Source organism: Lagenorhynchus albirostris, chromosome 10, assembly GCF_949774975.1.
Source record: "Lagenorhynchus albirostris chromosome 10, mLagAlb1.1, whole genome shotgun sequence".
Taxonomy (NCBI): Eukaryota; Metazoa; Chordata; class Mammalia; order Artiodactyla; family Delphinidae; genus Lagenorhynchus; species Lagenorhynchus albirostris.
The window spans coordinates 82713310-82728197 of record NC_083104.1 but is presented as its reverse complement, the minus strand read 5'-3'; the positions used below and the strand labels follow the sequence as shown (position 1 = coordinate 82728197).

General features: G+C 40.0%; 1 protein-coding gene and 1 pseudogene across 1 annotated transcript; both read right to left on the bottom strand.

Moving 5' to 3' along the window:
• Positions 1-2458: 2458 nt before the first annotated feature.
• LOC132527932 (zinc finger and SCAN domain-containing protein 31-like) lies at positions 2459-5727 on the bottom strand (annotated as a pseudogene).
• Positions 5728-8207: 2480 nt separating this feature from the next.
• On the bottom strand, positions 8208-9151 carry LOC132527581 (olfactory receptor 2B11-like). Its single transcript, XM_060163480.1, is given in 3 exon segments — positions 8208-8894; positions 8896-8949; positions 8951-9151. Coding segments are annotated over 3 exon segments (942 nt in total).
• Positions 9152-14888: the final 5737 nt, after the last annotated feature.

The following is a 14888-nucleotide window of genomic DNA, read 5'->3' as shown; positions in this document are numbered from 1 at the left end:
ACCTAGAGACTGTCATACAGAGTCAAGTAGGTCAGAAAGAGAAAAACAAATATTCTATATCAATGCATATATGTGGAATCTAGAACAATGGTACAGATGAACCGGTTTAGAGACATGGATGTAGAGAGCAAACGTATGGACACCAAGGAGGAAAAGCAGGGTTGGGGGGGGTGGTGGGATGAATTGGGAGATTGGGATTGACATATATACACTAGTATGTATAAAATAGATAACAAATAAGAACCTGCTGTATGAAAATAAAATAAAATAAAATTCAAAAAAAAGGATACTTCAAAAATAAAATAAAAAGATAAAGTTAAAAAAACAAAAAAGAAAAACCCTTCACAAATAATCCATGACCAGAGCTGCTGTAAGTAAAAGTAGATGGTTGCTGACAGCACACACACACACACACACACACACACACACACACACACACACACACACACGAGTTAGTACCTGCACTTTAGAACTCAAAATGCCATGACTTTATTTCGGACTGTGGCAGGCTGTTGATTGCCTACTAAATAAGTAGCTCCTTTTTATTAGGTAACAGAAATCTTTTTTTTTTTTTTTTTTTTTTGCGATACTCGGGCCTCTGACTGTTGTGGCCTCTCCCGTTGCGGAGCACAGGCTCTGGACGTGCAGGCTCAGCGGCCATGGCTCACGGGCCCAGCCGCTCCGCGGTGTGTAGGATCCTCCCGGACCAGGTCACGAACCCGTGTCTCCTGCATCGGCAGGCGGACTCTCATCCACTGCGCCACCAGGGAAGCCCCAGAAATCTAATTTTTTATTTGTGTCCTTTGGCACCTGGAATAAAGATTACATTTCTCGGCTACCCTTGAAGCTGAGTTGTGGTCATGTGACTAAGTTCTGGCTAATTCAATATAAGAAGAAATATACTGTCCTGAGAAGGCTCCGTGAAAGATGCTGACTGATTTGGGAGTCCTTTTTGGCCCTTCCTGCTGACTGGAATGTAGAATTGATGGCTGGTGCTTCAGCAGCCATGCAGAGGATGGTGAAAACTGGAAGGGACCTGGATCCCTGATGATTCCATGGAGTAAAAGCAACAACCCTAAACTATCTACCTTTAGACTTCTTTTACTCAAGAAGAATACAGTTTGTGTATTTTTCAGATCTTTATTACCAGTAGCTGATCATAAATTCTGATATAGGTGTCTGTACTTTGACTCCCTATCTAGGGTTTTCTTTTCCTTTTTTTTCCCTTAAATGTGATGCCATCATCTCTGATTGAACCCACTATCTCTGCTTCCTCCTCTGAAACAATGATACTTAGGAAAGGCAAGTTTGGAGGGAAGGCAGAGAATTAGAAAGAAATGACGCCTATGGTATCATAAGTGGTCTGAAAAAAAGGGAAGAGAGATTCCCAAGAGGGTCAATACTATTTAACCCAAGCCCATTTTTAAGTGACACCTTAGGAGTACTGCATACAGCCTCTGGGAGTTTCAGTGCTCAGAAAACTTGTTTATTCTAAGTGGAGTTACAGTAAGACATATATCAAATTTAATTGGAGAAACAACAAAGATAAAGAGGGCACGAAGGGGGTTAGAATGGAAGACAAAGACATGGAAGCTGGAGTGTACTGGGGGGAGCTGGGGAAAGTGAGACCAATACAATAAGAGCAGAGAGCTCTTGTAGGATAGTGAAGAAAACAACATTTCTTACTGGGACTAATTTGTAGAGGAGCCTCTTGAATGTCAGGTTGAGGAATTAAATACAGAAGCTTGAAGGCATTCACAAAAATCAATTGTAGAGGTTCAAGGGATCTTTGAGAGAATATATATTCTAATCCCATAATTCACAGATGAGGAATCTAAGGCCTAGAATGTGTGGAGGACTCGCCTAAGATCACAGTGGCGTAGTGGATACTAGAACCTAGTATCTTTCCTCACCCCATGTCAACCCCCTTTTAAAGCAACATCTAACAAGTTACTAAGGTCTTGATCACCACACATAAAGCAAAGGAAGAAAAAGTGAGGAAGAAAAGCAATGCCTAAACCTTTAACTACTCACTTGAGAAATGTTGTGGTACTTTCAACTCTGGGTTATGGGTGTGCATTTTTCTCTAAATTTCATTATGGATAGGATGAAACAGGCTATTCTGAAGCTTTACATTTTAAATTAGTCAGCCTTGAGGCCTAGAAATAGAAACTCTGGCTTAGCTCACTCTGAGAGAGAATCTAGTCTGTAGATACTTTGATGTCAGAGAAATTGAGACGGTGACAGATATGGAGAGTGCTCATGTAGCTTCTCTGAATTCTACGAGAACAAATGCTGCTTAACATTCTTACTACAGTAATTAAAGCAATGTGATTTTTTTTGCCGCGCCACTTGCGGGATTTTAGTTCCCTGACCAGGAATCGAACCTGAGCCCTCAGCAATGAGAGCTCAGAGTCCTAACCACCAGATCACCAGGGAATTCCCAAAGTGATTTTGATTAGTTGTGCTTTTTTTTTTTATGTTGAAAAAGACCTGATCTCTGTTTAAAGGCTCTTACATACTTACTACACATAGGGTTTTTCTTTGTTGTGGATTCTCTGGTGTTCAGTAAGATGTAAGCTCAGTCGGAAGGCCTTCCCACACTTGTCACATTCTTAGGGTTTCTCCCCAGTGTGAATTCTGTGATGTCTAGTAAGGTCAGAACTTCCACTGAAGGCTTTTCCACATTCATCACATTCGTAGGGCTTTTCTCCTGTATGAATTCGCTGATGTTTAGTAAGGTTTGAACTTTCTCTGAAAGCCTTCCCACAGTCATTGCACTGGTAACATTTCATTAAGGTATGGTACCTCTGATGCTAAGTCCTGTGCTGTTACTGAAGGTTTTGCCACATTCATTGCACTCATAAGGCCCCTCCCCAGTGTGACTTCTTTGATGTTTAATAAGGACTGAGCCTTAACTAAAACTTTTGCCACAATGATTACACTGATAAGGTTTTTTGCCAGAGTGAATTATGAGGTGATTTAAAAGGGTTGTATTTTGACAGAAGGCTCTTCCACATTCTTTACACTGAAAGGGTTTTTCCTGTGATTCTCTGATGTCCAATAAGATTCATGATGTGCATGAAGCTTTTCCCACACTGATCACATTTGTGTTCTTTCCCTTCCTCTGCGTTTCCGTGATGCCCTCCAAACCTGTCCTTGCATTCTCAAAGGTCTCCAAAATAAGCCCCCAAGAAAATGTTCCTGCCTCTGAAGATTCTGTTGAGTATCATCTTCTGTGATTCCATTCCTTTGGACACTTCCTGCTTTGCAGTCAACTTCCCAGTCTAAGGTTTGGTCTCACTTTCAGAAATAGGAAATGGATCATTTAAATGTCACTTTCTTTTTAAGCTTTTTATTATGGAAGATTTTAAACATATGTAAAAGTAAACAATAGAAATGTCACCTTTTTGAACTGATGAAATATTAAACTCCCAAGGGATCATTTATCTCTTTTCTAGTCATGCTCCTCCAACAATTAATAAATAGGTCTTATGTTCAATTAAGGAAAATGCTAGAAAGGAAAGTTGAAATAGACATACCCTAGGCATAAATAACCTATGTAATAATTACTAAGGTAGGACTGAGAATAATCTTTAACACCAAAAAGGGGCACTAATTTGTTAAAGTCTAAGTGTGTAAAGAGTACTTTAAATTGCATTCAAATACAAGTACAGTTGTCCATTGGTATCTGCAGGGGATTGGTTCCACGACCCATGCCTCCACACCAAAATCTGAAGATGCTTAAATCCCTTATATAAAATAGCATAGTATTTGCATATAACCTATGTACATCCTCCCATATACTTTAAATCATCTCCAGATTACTTATAATACCTAATACAATGTAAATGCTATGGAAATAGTTGCCAGTGTGCTGCAAATTCAAGCTTTACTTTTTGGAATGTTCTGGAATTTTTTTTCCTGAATATTTTCGATCCACACTTGGTTGAATAGGAGGATGTGCAACCCACAGATACAAAGGGCCCACTATATAGCAGAAAGGCAAAAGTGTATTTCCTCTATTGCTTGGAGAGAAAACCCTTTATCTTAATCCTCCCCCACATAGAACATTGCTTGAAGATTCAGTGTAAACCAATAATTCCTTCAAACAAACTAACATCAGTATTGCTTTATGAATACACTAAAATACACATTTTTAGTGAAATTTGGCCTGAAGGAAATAAATTAAATGTCCCATCGAGCTCATTAAAATGGAGATTCCACTTGAACTCAAAGGAAATACTGGAAAAGGACTGATTTCTTGACTCTTCTGGTCACTTTATTGCTATTTTTCTGGAGACAGATTCTAAAGGGGATCAGGATGTAAAAAGGGAGATGCTTAGTAAACGGAAAGCACATTTAGCATGTAGAGAATGTGGAAAGGAAAACATGTAACAAACCTAGACTGGAGTGACATGTAGGGGAAGCTACTGACATGAAAAGACAAGAGAACTTAATGTGGAAGAGGACAGGAGAAATGTAGTCAAAGTGAAAGGCTTAAAAGATGACTTTATCACTGATGGGTATAGAAAACTTACAGATACAGGGTAGGATAGGACATTTAGAAGGTCATTGTAAAGGAGACTGTAAAACAGAGGTGGTATAAAAAGCAACAGAATGATGTGATAGTTTAATGCTTTAATGAAAACCAACATGGTATATGAAAACAAATAAAATAAAAATCTTTTGCTTAAAAGACCAAGAATAAAGGTTGTACTTTGTAAAGAGAGAGTATATGAGCCAGGGAGGATTTCAGGTGAGAGTTAGGGTTAGAAACACTATTGATTAAGTTGTAAAGGATAGCTTTGGTTGGCCAAGTAGGTGCCTGCTACCCTAACCCACCTTCCCAGATACATTTCTCCCTCTCCTCCTCACCTCTCTCGTAGGAAATGGGGTTTTCATCTTAATACTTTCTATATTTTGTGAATATAGAGTCGTGCTTGAGCAGGGTCTCCACGTGCCAGAGCTGACAACTTGGTGACTGCTGTGCAGCAACCAGAGATATCACCTCCTGCCAGAGCACTTCCTGTCCACCTGCTTGAGATGTGCCCTGGAGACAATCAGGGACCATTGGGCTTAGGAGGAAACTACTGTGAAAACCAGAGCTAAAACCTTAGGAAACAACTCCCATGGAAACAGGATTAGGAAAAAGGACTGAATGGGCTTAGCAGGAGAGATGAGACAGAAAAATGAACTGACAGAAGCAATGACTCCTGACAGGGACAAAAGCTCAGTTACCCTCACTGCTTTCCTATTGACCAAACTATTAAATGTGGTTAATTTAATGGTCTGATTGCCACAGCAGAACATGCTTCCTCTTCCCACCCGAAATTCTGGACCATCAAGTTCTCTCTCCAAATCTCCCAGCAAAGACACAGCCTCATCTCCATTCAATGGATGATGCTCCCGCACCCAAGCCTGGAGCTCCTCAGGCAGGATGGCCACGAACTGCTCCAACACCAGTAACTGCAGGATCTGCTCCTTTTTATGATTCTCTGGGCTCAACCACTGACAGCAAAGTTCCTGGAGTTGGCTCAGAGCCTCCCTGGGTCCAAGTGTCTCCTGGTAGCAGAACCGTCTAAAATGTTGGCAGAAGACTTCCTGGCTGGACTGGCTATTCTGCTGCAAGTCAATTTCTTGTACAAAAAAGTCTCTTCCTCCCCCTTTACTATTAAAGGTTCCTCCTGGGTTTTTTTCATTCTGAATAATAAGATCTGTATTCATTTTCTCTCAGGAGAGGGGTCCCTGCAGATAGGTTCATACTCCAGGGAGACTCCCCTTTGCAAAATATAGAAAGTACCCATCAGTTTTTAAAAATCCACATGTATTATTATTAAACACTGCCTATACCACTTGAAGAAAAACACAACAGAAAAGGTTTTTGAAATCTGCCTAACAGTGATGTAGATGATTTGAGGATTTGACATTCCTGGTAATGGAAATTCATATGATTATTTTAGAAATGAAAAGAGTAATCTTTTTCCTATACTCACTCTACTCCAACCCTTTTCTATTTTAGACATGTTAAATGCAGTCTACCTGAGGCCCTTCACACCTGCGTGGAATGCTCTTACCCAGATATTAGCATAGGGCATTCCCTTGTTTCTTTAAAGTATGCTCAAAAATCATCTTCTCAAAGAGACATTTCTAGCTCATTGTATATAAAAGTTTTCCTACCATTATCCACCCTCTTACTCTACTTTCTTTGTAACACTCACCACCAACTGACAACATATCTTTATTTGCCTTTTGTTTGTTACTCCACAATAATATAAATGCCATAAGAACAGGGGTTTTATCTATCAGTTTGGTACACTGCACCATTCTAAGTGCCAAAAGAATGTCTGGGACATATAAATCATCAATTAACTATCTGTTGAAAAAAATAATGACTAACAAAAGGTATTAACTCTAAGACTTTTTCAACAGCTTGCTCAGGAATTGTTTGCTTTAATACTGTGTGATACATAAACAAACAAGATTAGAGAAATAAGGCAGTGAAAATATTAACTAGAACGGCTCCACAACCCCTCCTCCACAATTCTGACGTCCCCCAGAGTTCTGAAAACCAAGAGTATTTTCATAAGTCATTTGATGGCAATACTCAAAGTGACATAAATTCATTTTGTAACAGCTTGGCTTGAAATGACATGAAGTTATTTATAGTTTTAGAGTGAAATTCATATTTTGTTACAGAAATATTGATACTACTTTCTGTAATAAAATATGGGACTGCCCCAGGCTCCTGGGGTGTTATGCATTCAATATACTATATACGCACCATGTTTTTAAAAAAATTCCTCAATCTGATTTCGAAAACACTTCTGACCCCAAGGACTAAAGAAAAGTGCCTGCTTTCTATGCGTCAAAGACTCACCAGATTCCAAAAAAAGCCACCCCTCTCTCCTGAGCAGACACTCAGGAGTCCTCTGCTTCTCTGAAACCTCTGGGGCCCGGTCAGGGTAAGAAATCTGGGGTCGGGTCCGGGTCCGGGCACAAAGCCCAGTCTCCCACGTCAGGGGTCACTCTAGGAGACCAGCTCACGGCAGCCGGCATTATAATTACAATACATTGGTAAAAATATGTGAAATGTTCCCTTGAGGGGCTTTCCTGGTGGTCTAGAGGCTAAGTCTCCGCGCTCCCAACACAGGGGGCCCAGGTTCCATCCCTGGTCAGGGAATTAGATCCCACATGCTGCAACTAAAATATCCTGTACTCTGCAACGAAGATCCCAAGTGCCGCAGCTAAGACCCGGCACAGGCAAATAAATAAATATTTTAAAAAATGTTTTCTTGAGTTTAGTGAGCTCTTCTAGGAACCCTGACTTTGTAGCTGGTTGGTCAGAAGTACAGGTGGCCTGAACTTGTGATTGGCACCTGAAGCGGAGGTATTAGAGCAGGCAGGTAGCTAGATATGAGCAGAGAAAGGGGGTGGGGGGCACGGGTCAGGTGACAGGAAACCTTACATCTTGAGGCGACACGGGTCCTAGAGGCAAAGAAAGGCGGCAAAAGGTGGGAATCTCTGGCTTCCGAATGTAACCTTTTGCTTGTTACGCCCTCTTTACAATAAAATTAGCCTTGCAGAGAAGAAGTACCCATGATGCACCGATACCATGACACTTACAATTAAGACCAAGAAAGGGAAAAAATTCCTCCTCCCCCGGGGAAGGTGGAGCTGGGATGAAAATCAGGAAATTTGACCCCAAACCCCGCCCTCCTCAATGAATATTTTCTGCCCAATCATTTTCACACCCTATATAACCAGCTTGCCGAAGGAACTCAGAGCAGCTTCTCACCTGAGCCTGCCTGCTCTCCCTCCTGAGAGTGTACTATCAATTAATAAATCCTCGCTTTGCTTCCTTAGCCTCTGTGTCTCGTCTCTGAAATATCTCTGGGATGAGACAAGAACCTACTCTCCAGTAACAGAGGCAGTTTTGTGGAATTGAGCCCTTAACCTGTGGGGCCTATGATAACTCTGGGTAGTCAGTGTCAGAATTGAATTGAAAGTAGGACACCCAGTTTGTTTCAGAGAATTGGTTGTTGTGGGGAAAAAACCCAACACACTCGGTGTCAGAAGTGGTAAACAACACACAAAGGTTTTCTTGAATTGACTTTTGAGCATGATTTTGATGGAACGTCTATTTAAAGGAGGATATATTTCAGGTTATTGTTGGGCTTTCCCATTCAGAATAAAGCATCATTTTCTCACATTCTCTTGGACAAAATGGCCCTCTTCAGAAGTCTCCTCAAAGCTCCTTTAACATCCTTGTTCCTCAAGGTGTAGATGAATGGGTTGGCCATGGGAGTAATAACGCAGTAAAATAGCATCAGAACTTTGATGACATCTTGAGGGCTGTCCCCTGAGGGCTGTATATAGATGTAGATGCCAGAGCCATAGAATAAAGACACCACCAGTAGGTGTGATGAACAAGTGTTGAAGGCCGTAAGTCTCCCATCAGCAGAAGGGATTTGAAATACAGCTTGAGCAATATAACAGTAAGAGACAAGAATCATGGAGAGGGGACCCATTATCAGGAAGGTGGCCATCACTGTAAGCTCGCTGACTGTGGTGTCCACGCAAGCCATCTTAATTAGACTGGGCAGCTCACAAAAGAAGTGGTCCAATTCCTGGTTCCCACACAGGGGCAGCTGGACTGTGAGTGTGGACTGCAGTAGTGAATTGGCCAGACCAATGAGCCAAGCAGTGCTGGAGAGCTGCCAGCAGAGCTTGTGGTTCATGATTACAGAGTATCTCAGAGGCTTACACACAGCCACATAGTGGTGTAAGGCCATGGTGCCAAGCAGGACACATTCAGTACAGCCTAGCCAGTGAAATACATAGGCCTGGGTCATACAGCCTGTATAAGTGATGTTCTTGTTGGCCCCCCCGCCCCAGGTTGAACAGCTTTTGGGGTAGAGTTGTGCTGGTGAAACAGAGGTCCAAAAAAAGAGAGGCTTGTGAGGAAGAAGTACATAGGACTTTGGAGTTGGGAATCTATTTGAGAGACCAGAATAATAGCAATGTTTCCCAACAGTGTGAACATGTAGGAGATTAGGAGGGCAAAGAAGAGAGGAAGATCCAACCATGGATATTTGGTAAAGCCTATGAGAATGAAATCCTCTGGAAAACTTTCATTCATGTGCTTCATTGAATTTTGATGGGAGACATCTGCTAAAATCAAGGAAGAGAAGGGTGATTTTAAAAACCCTGAGTTGTCAGAAGTTTTGACGATAACAGGAAAAAATACTTTTATGGGGGAGCAATGGGGTACACCCTCAGTAGAAATCATAACAACATTAATGAATATAATAATTAATAAGTCACATTTGAAAAATCCTTTCAGTAGAGAAAGTGGTTTCATTTTTTCCCCCTAAATCAAAGCCCTATGTGATGGGTTAGTGGACATTCATTATTTGTCATGGCTCTTCTGTATGATTAAAGAAGTCATTGGGAGGTGGTCTTCTCCCAGCTACCTTGCAGCTAAGGGAGTGTGTGACCTAAGAGGTGGGGTCTTGGGTAGGTGCTTAGGTAATGAAGGTAGAGCCTTCATGTATGGGCTTAGTGCTCTTATAAAAGAACCCACAGCGATTCCTGTCCTTTCCACCATGTGAAGTTACAGCTACAAGGTGCTATCTATTAACCAAAAAGTGGGCTTTTACCAGACACTGAAACTGCCAGTGCCATGATCTTGGATTTCCCAGCCTCCAGATCAGTGAGATAAATGTTGCAATAGGTCTCCTGGTCTCCAGCATTTTGTTATAGCAGCCCAAATGGACTAAGACATATGTCATCAGGGAAATACAAATTAGAACAACAATCAGATTCTACTACACACCTATTAGAGTGGCCAAAATCGAGAACAATGACACCAAACGCTAGCAAGGCTGTGGCACAATAGGAACTCTCATTTGCTGGTGGGAATACAAAATGGTAGGGCCACTTTGGAAGACAGTCTGGCAGTTTCTTACACAACTAAACATACTCTTACCATATGATCCAGTAATCACACTCCTGGGTATTTACTCACATGAACTGAAAACTTACATCCACACAAAAGCCTGCACAAAGATGTTTGCAACAGTTTTACTCATAATTGCCAAAATTTGGAAGCAACCAAGATGTCCTTCCGAAGGTGAATGGATAAATAAACTGTGGTACATCCAGACAATGGAGTACTATTCAGCGCTAAAGAGAAACAAGCTGTCAAGCTATGAAAAGACGTAGAAGAACCTTGAATGCTAATTACTAACTGAAAGAAGCCAATCTGAAAAGGCAATATACTGTATGATTCCAACTATCATACAGTATGTTTGGAAAATGCAAAACTATGAAGACAGTAAAAAGATCAGTGGTTGCCAATGTTTAGGAGGGAGGGATGACTAAGTAGAGCACAGAGGATTTTTAGGCAGTGAGCCTCCTCTGTATGATATTATAACGGTATATACATGTCATTATACATTTTTCCAAACCCATAGAATGTACAATATGAAGAGTGAACCATAATGTAACTATGGACTTTGGGTGATTATGATATGTCTGGGTAAGCTCATCAGCTCTAACAATTGTGCCACTTTGGTGAGGGATGAAGGTAAAGGGGGAGGCTATGCATGCGTAGGGGCAGGGGTTATATGGGAAATCCCTGTACTCTTGCTGAGTTTTGCTGTGATGTGAAACTGTTCTAAAAATAAAATCTTAAGAAAATTGTGATACTTCCTTACTGAGTGGGATGCAGAGTAAAAGGAACAATTCTCCTGATGGCCCTCTCCATACCCATCAGATAAACAGGGTTCGATTGCTGCAGGCTCTGCCAGGGCAAGAAACATTACAGGTCCTTGCTAATTTGGGGCAGAAATTTGGAGACCGTATACGGGAATGAATTCTGAGAGTGTTTGACCCAAGAAATTAGATATGAATTTGTCGTAATTGTTACCTCTACCAGAGAGACTTGTTTCAATTTACTGGCTGGAGCCATGAGTATGGTTTTCATTGGGTTTTTTTTTTTTCTGTTGTTTTAGTCAACACTAAAACCTGGTCACTTTAAAGTGACCCATCTAAATGATGTTGATTTGTGAGAATCCCTTAGCATATAGTAGAAGGACCCTGAAGATGTGTGTGGATTATGTAATAAGAACAGACTGGTGTTGAGGACAAGATCCCTTGTCATGTCTCCAAAAACAAACAAACAAAAACAACAGGAATTGTACCATCTGACCATCTGTGAGAATTGAGAAGAGATTTTTTTTTTTAGGTAACCATAGTTCACTAAATGATTCCACTGTGACTAATGTTTATGCAGTCGTGAAAGTGTAAACTCTTCATGCTGATATAACCAAAAAGTATGATATAAGAGTATCTGGAGAGTAAGACATAGACATTCTCTCACTCTCTCTCTCTCTCTCTCTCTCTGTGTCTGTCTTTTGTCCTCACTCTTTCTCTTTGTTATGTAAGGGTTAAAAGTTCTCATTTTTTATAGTAAGTGATAAATAAGTCATATTTAAAACTAAAAAAACACAAATAGAGTAAAGACTTGTTATTAAGAAGTATGGGTAAAACACTGAAATTATTAAAGATGTGTTACCTTGGGAGACCAGGAATTGAGAGTGAGGAATGATGAAGAAGGGAACTGCTATTTTTCATTATAAGCCCGTAGTATTATTTTATTTTTTTAACTTTGAACGCATATGTCTTTAATATAAATGAAAATTAAATAAGAAGGAATGGAAGGGATCTGAATATTTGTCAATGATGGTGAAGGCATTAGAGTTGTACACATTGTTTGAAAGTGTGGAAAGCACACATCATCACTTACTGCAGCATAGAGTGCATAACATGGTGTAGTGGAAAAACAGGTTGCAAAAGTAACTTGGGTCCAGGATATGGAAAATCTTGAATACTAGGTTAAGGAGTCTGATCAAATGAAGATTTTTTTTTTCAGAAGAGGTGTGAAATGATTGGAGCAGCATTTAAAAACATTTATTATGGCTGAATAACGAGGGATTCAAGAAGAGACTGGAAGTTGGGAACTCAGTGGGGAGGCTACTGCAAGAGTCTATGGGAGAGAGGCTGAGAACGTTAGCTCGGAGAGTGGCAGTGGGAATCAAGAGCAAGGTACGAATGTAGGAGAGAGGAAGGAGCTGAAAGAACATTTGAAGTTTTAATCTGAGGTGCTGAAAGAATGGAAATTCAATTAAGAGAAAGAAGCATGTATATGAGGATTGATCGGAATACGTGATTTAACCAAAAAAGACCTCCCAAAAGAGATAAATTTAAAGCTTGACTTATAACAATTGGCTCTGAGGGTCCATTCACCAGAGTATGGATTCCTGCTTCATCCAGACACCTCTAGGTCAATTTGACAAACTACACATTTACATACAACCACTTGAATTCATGGCTAGGATGGTTTGTTGCAGCTATTTAACCACCAAGGACAGGGACGGGGACAGAAAGAGGGAGAGGCAAGGGAGTATGTCTCCAAAAACAGAAAAGAAATCACCTGCATCTGCCAGGAAGTTCATGCATTTGTGTATAAAATGGCTGAGGAAAAGAGTAAAACAAGATCCCATTGCCCCCCACCCCACCTTGCAAATCCTCAATATTTTATCATTGGTTATTCTTTATATTGTTTGATCCTCAAATTTATCTTCAGAGTATTGGCATTTACTCATTCATTCATTCATTCATTCACTTTAAAGCAAAAAGATAAAAACTTTATTACTGGGAAATTCTTGCTGGTCTTCACATAGGGATGTGACAAAAATGACAGAGTATTGGTTTTAGAGAATTGATTTTTAGTGACATGACCTGCTTTCTCATTCCTCCCCATCTCCTAGATAATTGGATTTTTTGGACATAATTCTGGGATCAACATAATTTTGAACAAGTGACAACCATTTGTTTGGCATAACGAGAATTCATTTAGCTCATGGAGGCATCTTACCCTGCCTGATATTGCCAAAACTCAGAACCTTCATTTTCTGTCTCAAAACAAAACACAATACCATCTAGGCTGGTGTGAATAGAAAGAGACATCACTAGAACTTACCTCTTCTTATTTGAATCTGTATTAAGCAGATGTGTTTAGCTATAGAAGCTTAGTCAGGAGAAAGGTTGCAGAAGGGTTGGATTCCAACAGTCCTGAGAGAGGGAAGCAAGTATGATCAGGTCAGCACTTCAGTAAAAGCCACCAAAGGTCTTAATATGGCAGGTAGGGTGAATGTGATTCTGGAGGCATTGGATAATCTCTCCTGGTTCCAAATCTGATTCAAAGGCAGATAAAACAAGTTCACACCCAGTGTGCCAGTGATCCCATAGGGGCTGTCACTGGTGAATTAATCTCCCTGGAGACAATATCTATCTTTTATTTATACTTTTGGTTGTGATTATAGATTGCATCAGTTCTTCCACTCATTAATCCCATCTTAATAGCAAGGGAGAGCAGGATTTACCCCAATAATTTTCAGAAAGAAAACAAATATTGTGCTATTAACAATAATGATGTGGGAACATATGTTTATGTATGACTGATTCACTTTGTTATAAAGCAGAAACTAACACACCATTGTAAAGCAATTATACCCCAATAAAGATGTTAAAAAAAAATAATGATGATAATAATGGCTTAACACATTCTAGGCAACTTATATGAATTGTGTCCTAACAACTCCTTGAGGTAGGTACTATTATTGTCCTCATTTTATAGTTGAGGGACTTAAAGCTTAAAAAAGGTAAGTAATTTGTCCAAGGTTCATAAGGCTCACACACTTCCAGAATTCACACACCAAATGGATGCTCTGCAAATGTCATGAGCAAACATAGGTTTTTAAAATATCTGTAGTGTTTGGGGTACATGCTTATTTGGTCTTTTCAACCATATTGCAAGCTCCATGGGGGCAAGGTTTATGCCCTCTTTTTCAACCGGCTAAAGCGCAGTGCTGATCAAATTAAGATCCTCCTTTTATTTCTTATGAATGCAGGTATAATATCCACATCTCCATCACAAGAAGACCATCTCAGAGCAGGTCACTCCTCAGAACAAGGTAGAACTAAAGAAGCAACTGAATAAGTACTTTAAAGGACAAATCCTTGCCTAATTGTCTGACAATGCTTTTTTTCCTCCTTTTTAATACTTTGTATTTTAATTTGGGGGGATGTTAATTTTACAATAAAAATTATTTTTATTCATGAAATCGTTCACTCTTTTAAAAAAAATAGTTTGTACCTTTGGTGCCATGTTGAGAATGGCCTTCTCCACCTCAAGATGTTATAAATATTACCTACATTTTGTGTAATATTTTATGGTTTTACTTTAAATATTTTATAACAGTATTTTCTGTTTTTACATAAATATTACATATTTTTACATTTAAATCTTATTACCTGATACAAAGTGTCTGACAAAACTTTTATCTCAACACTTTCTTCACATCCAAAAACTCCCTTTTCAGGCTGAACTTCCAAAGTTATTAGATGCTGTCATGACTGAGTTGTTACTCAGAGCTAGGCCATACAGTCCTCCCTCTTCCTACTTGTTATAGACTGGATGTGTTCTTCCAAAATTCATATTTGGAAGCCCTAACCCCTAATGTGACTACATTTTGAGACAGGGCCTCTAAGGAGGTAATTTATGGTTAAATGAGGTCATAAGGGTGGGGCCCTAATCCAATAAGACTGGTGTCCTTATAAGAAGAGGAAGAGACACCAGAGCTACCTTCTGCCCTCGCTCTCACTCCCATTCTTCCCTTGCACGTACAGAGGAAAGCCATGTGAGGACACAGTCAGAGGGGGCCTTCTACAAGGCACGAAGAGAGGTCTCACCAGAAACCAAGTCTGATGGCACCTTGATTTTGGACTTCTAGTTCCAGAACTATGAGAAAATAAACTTC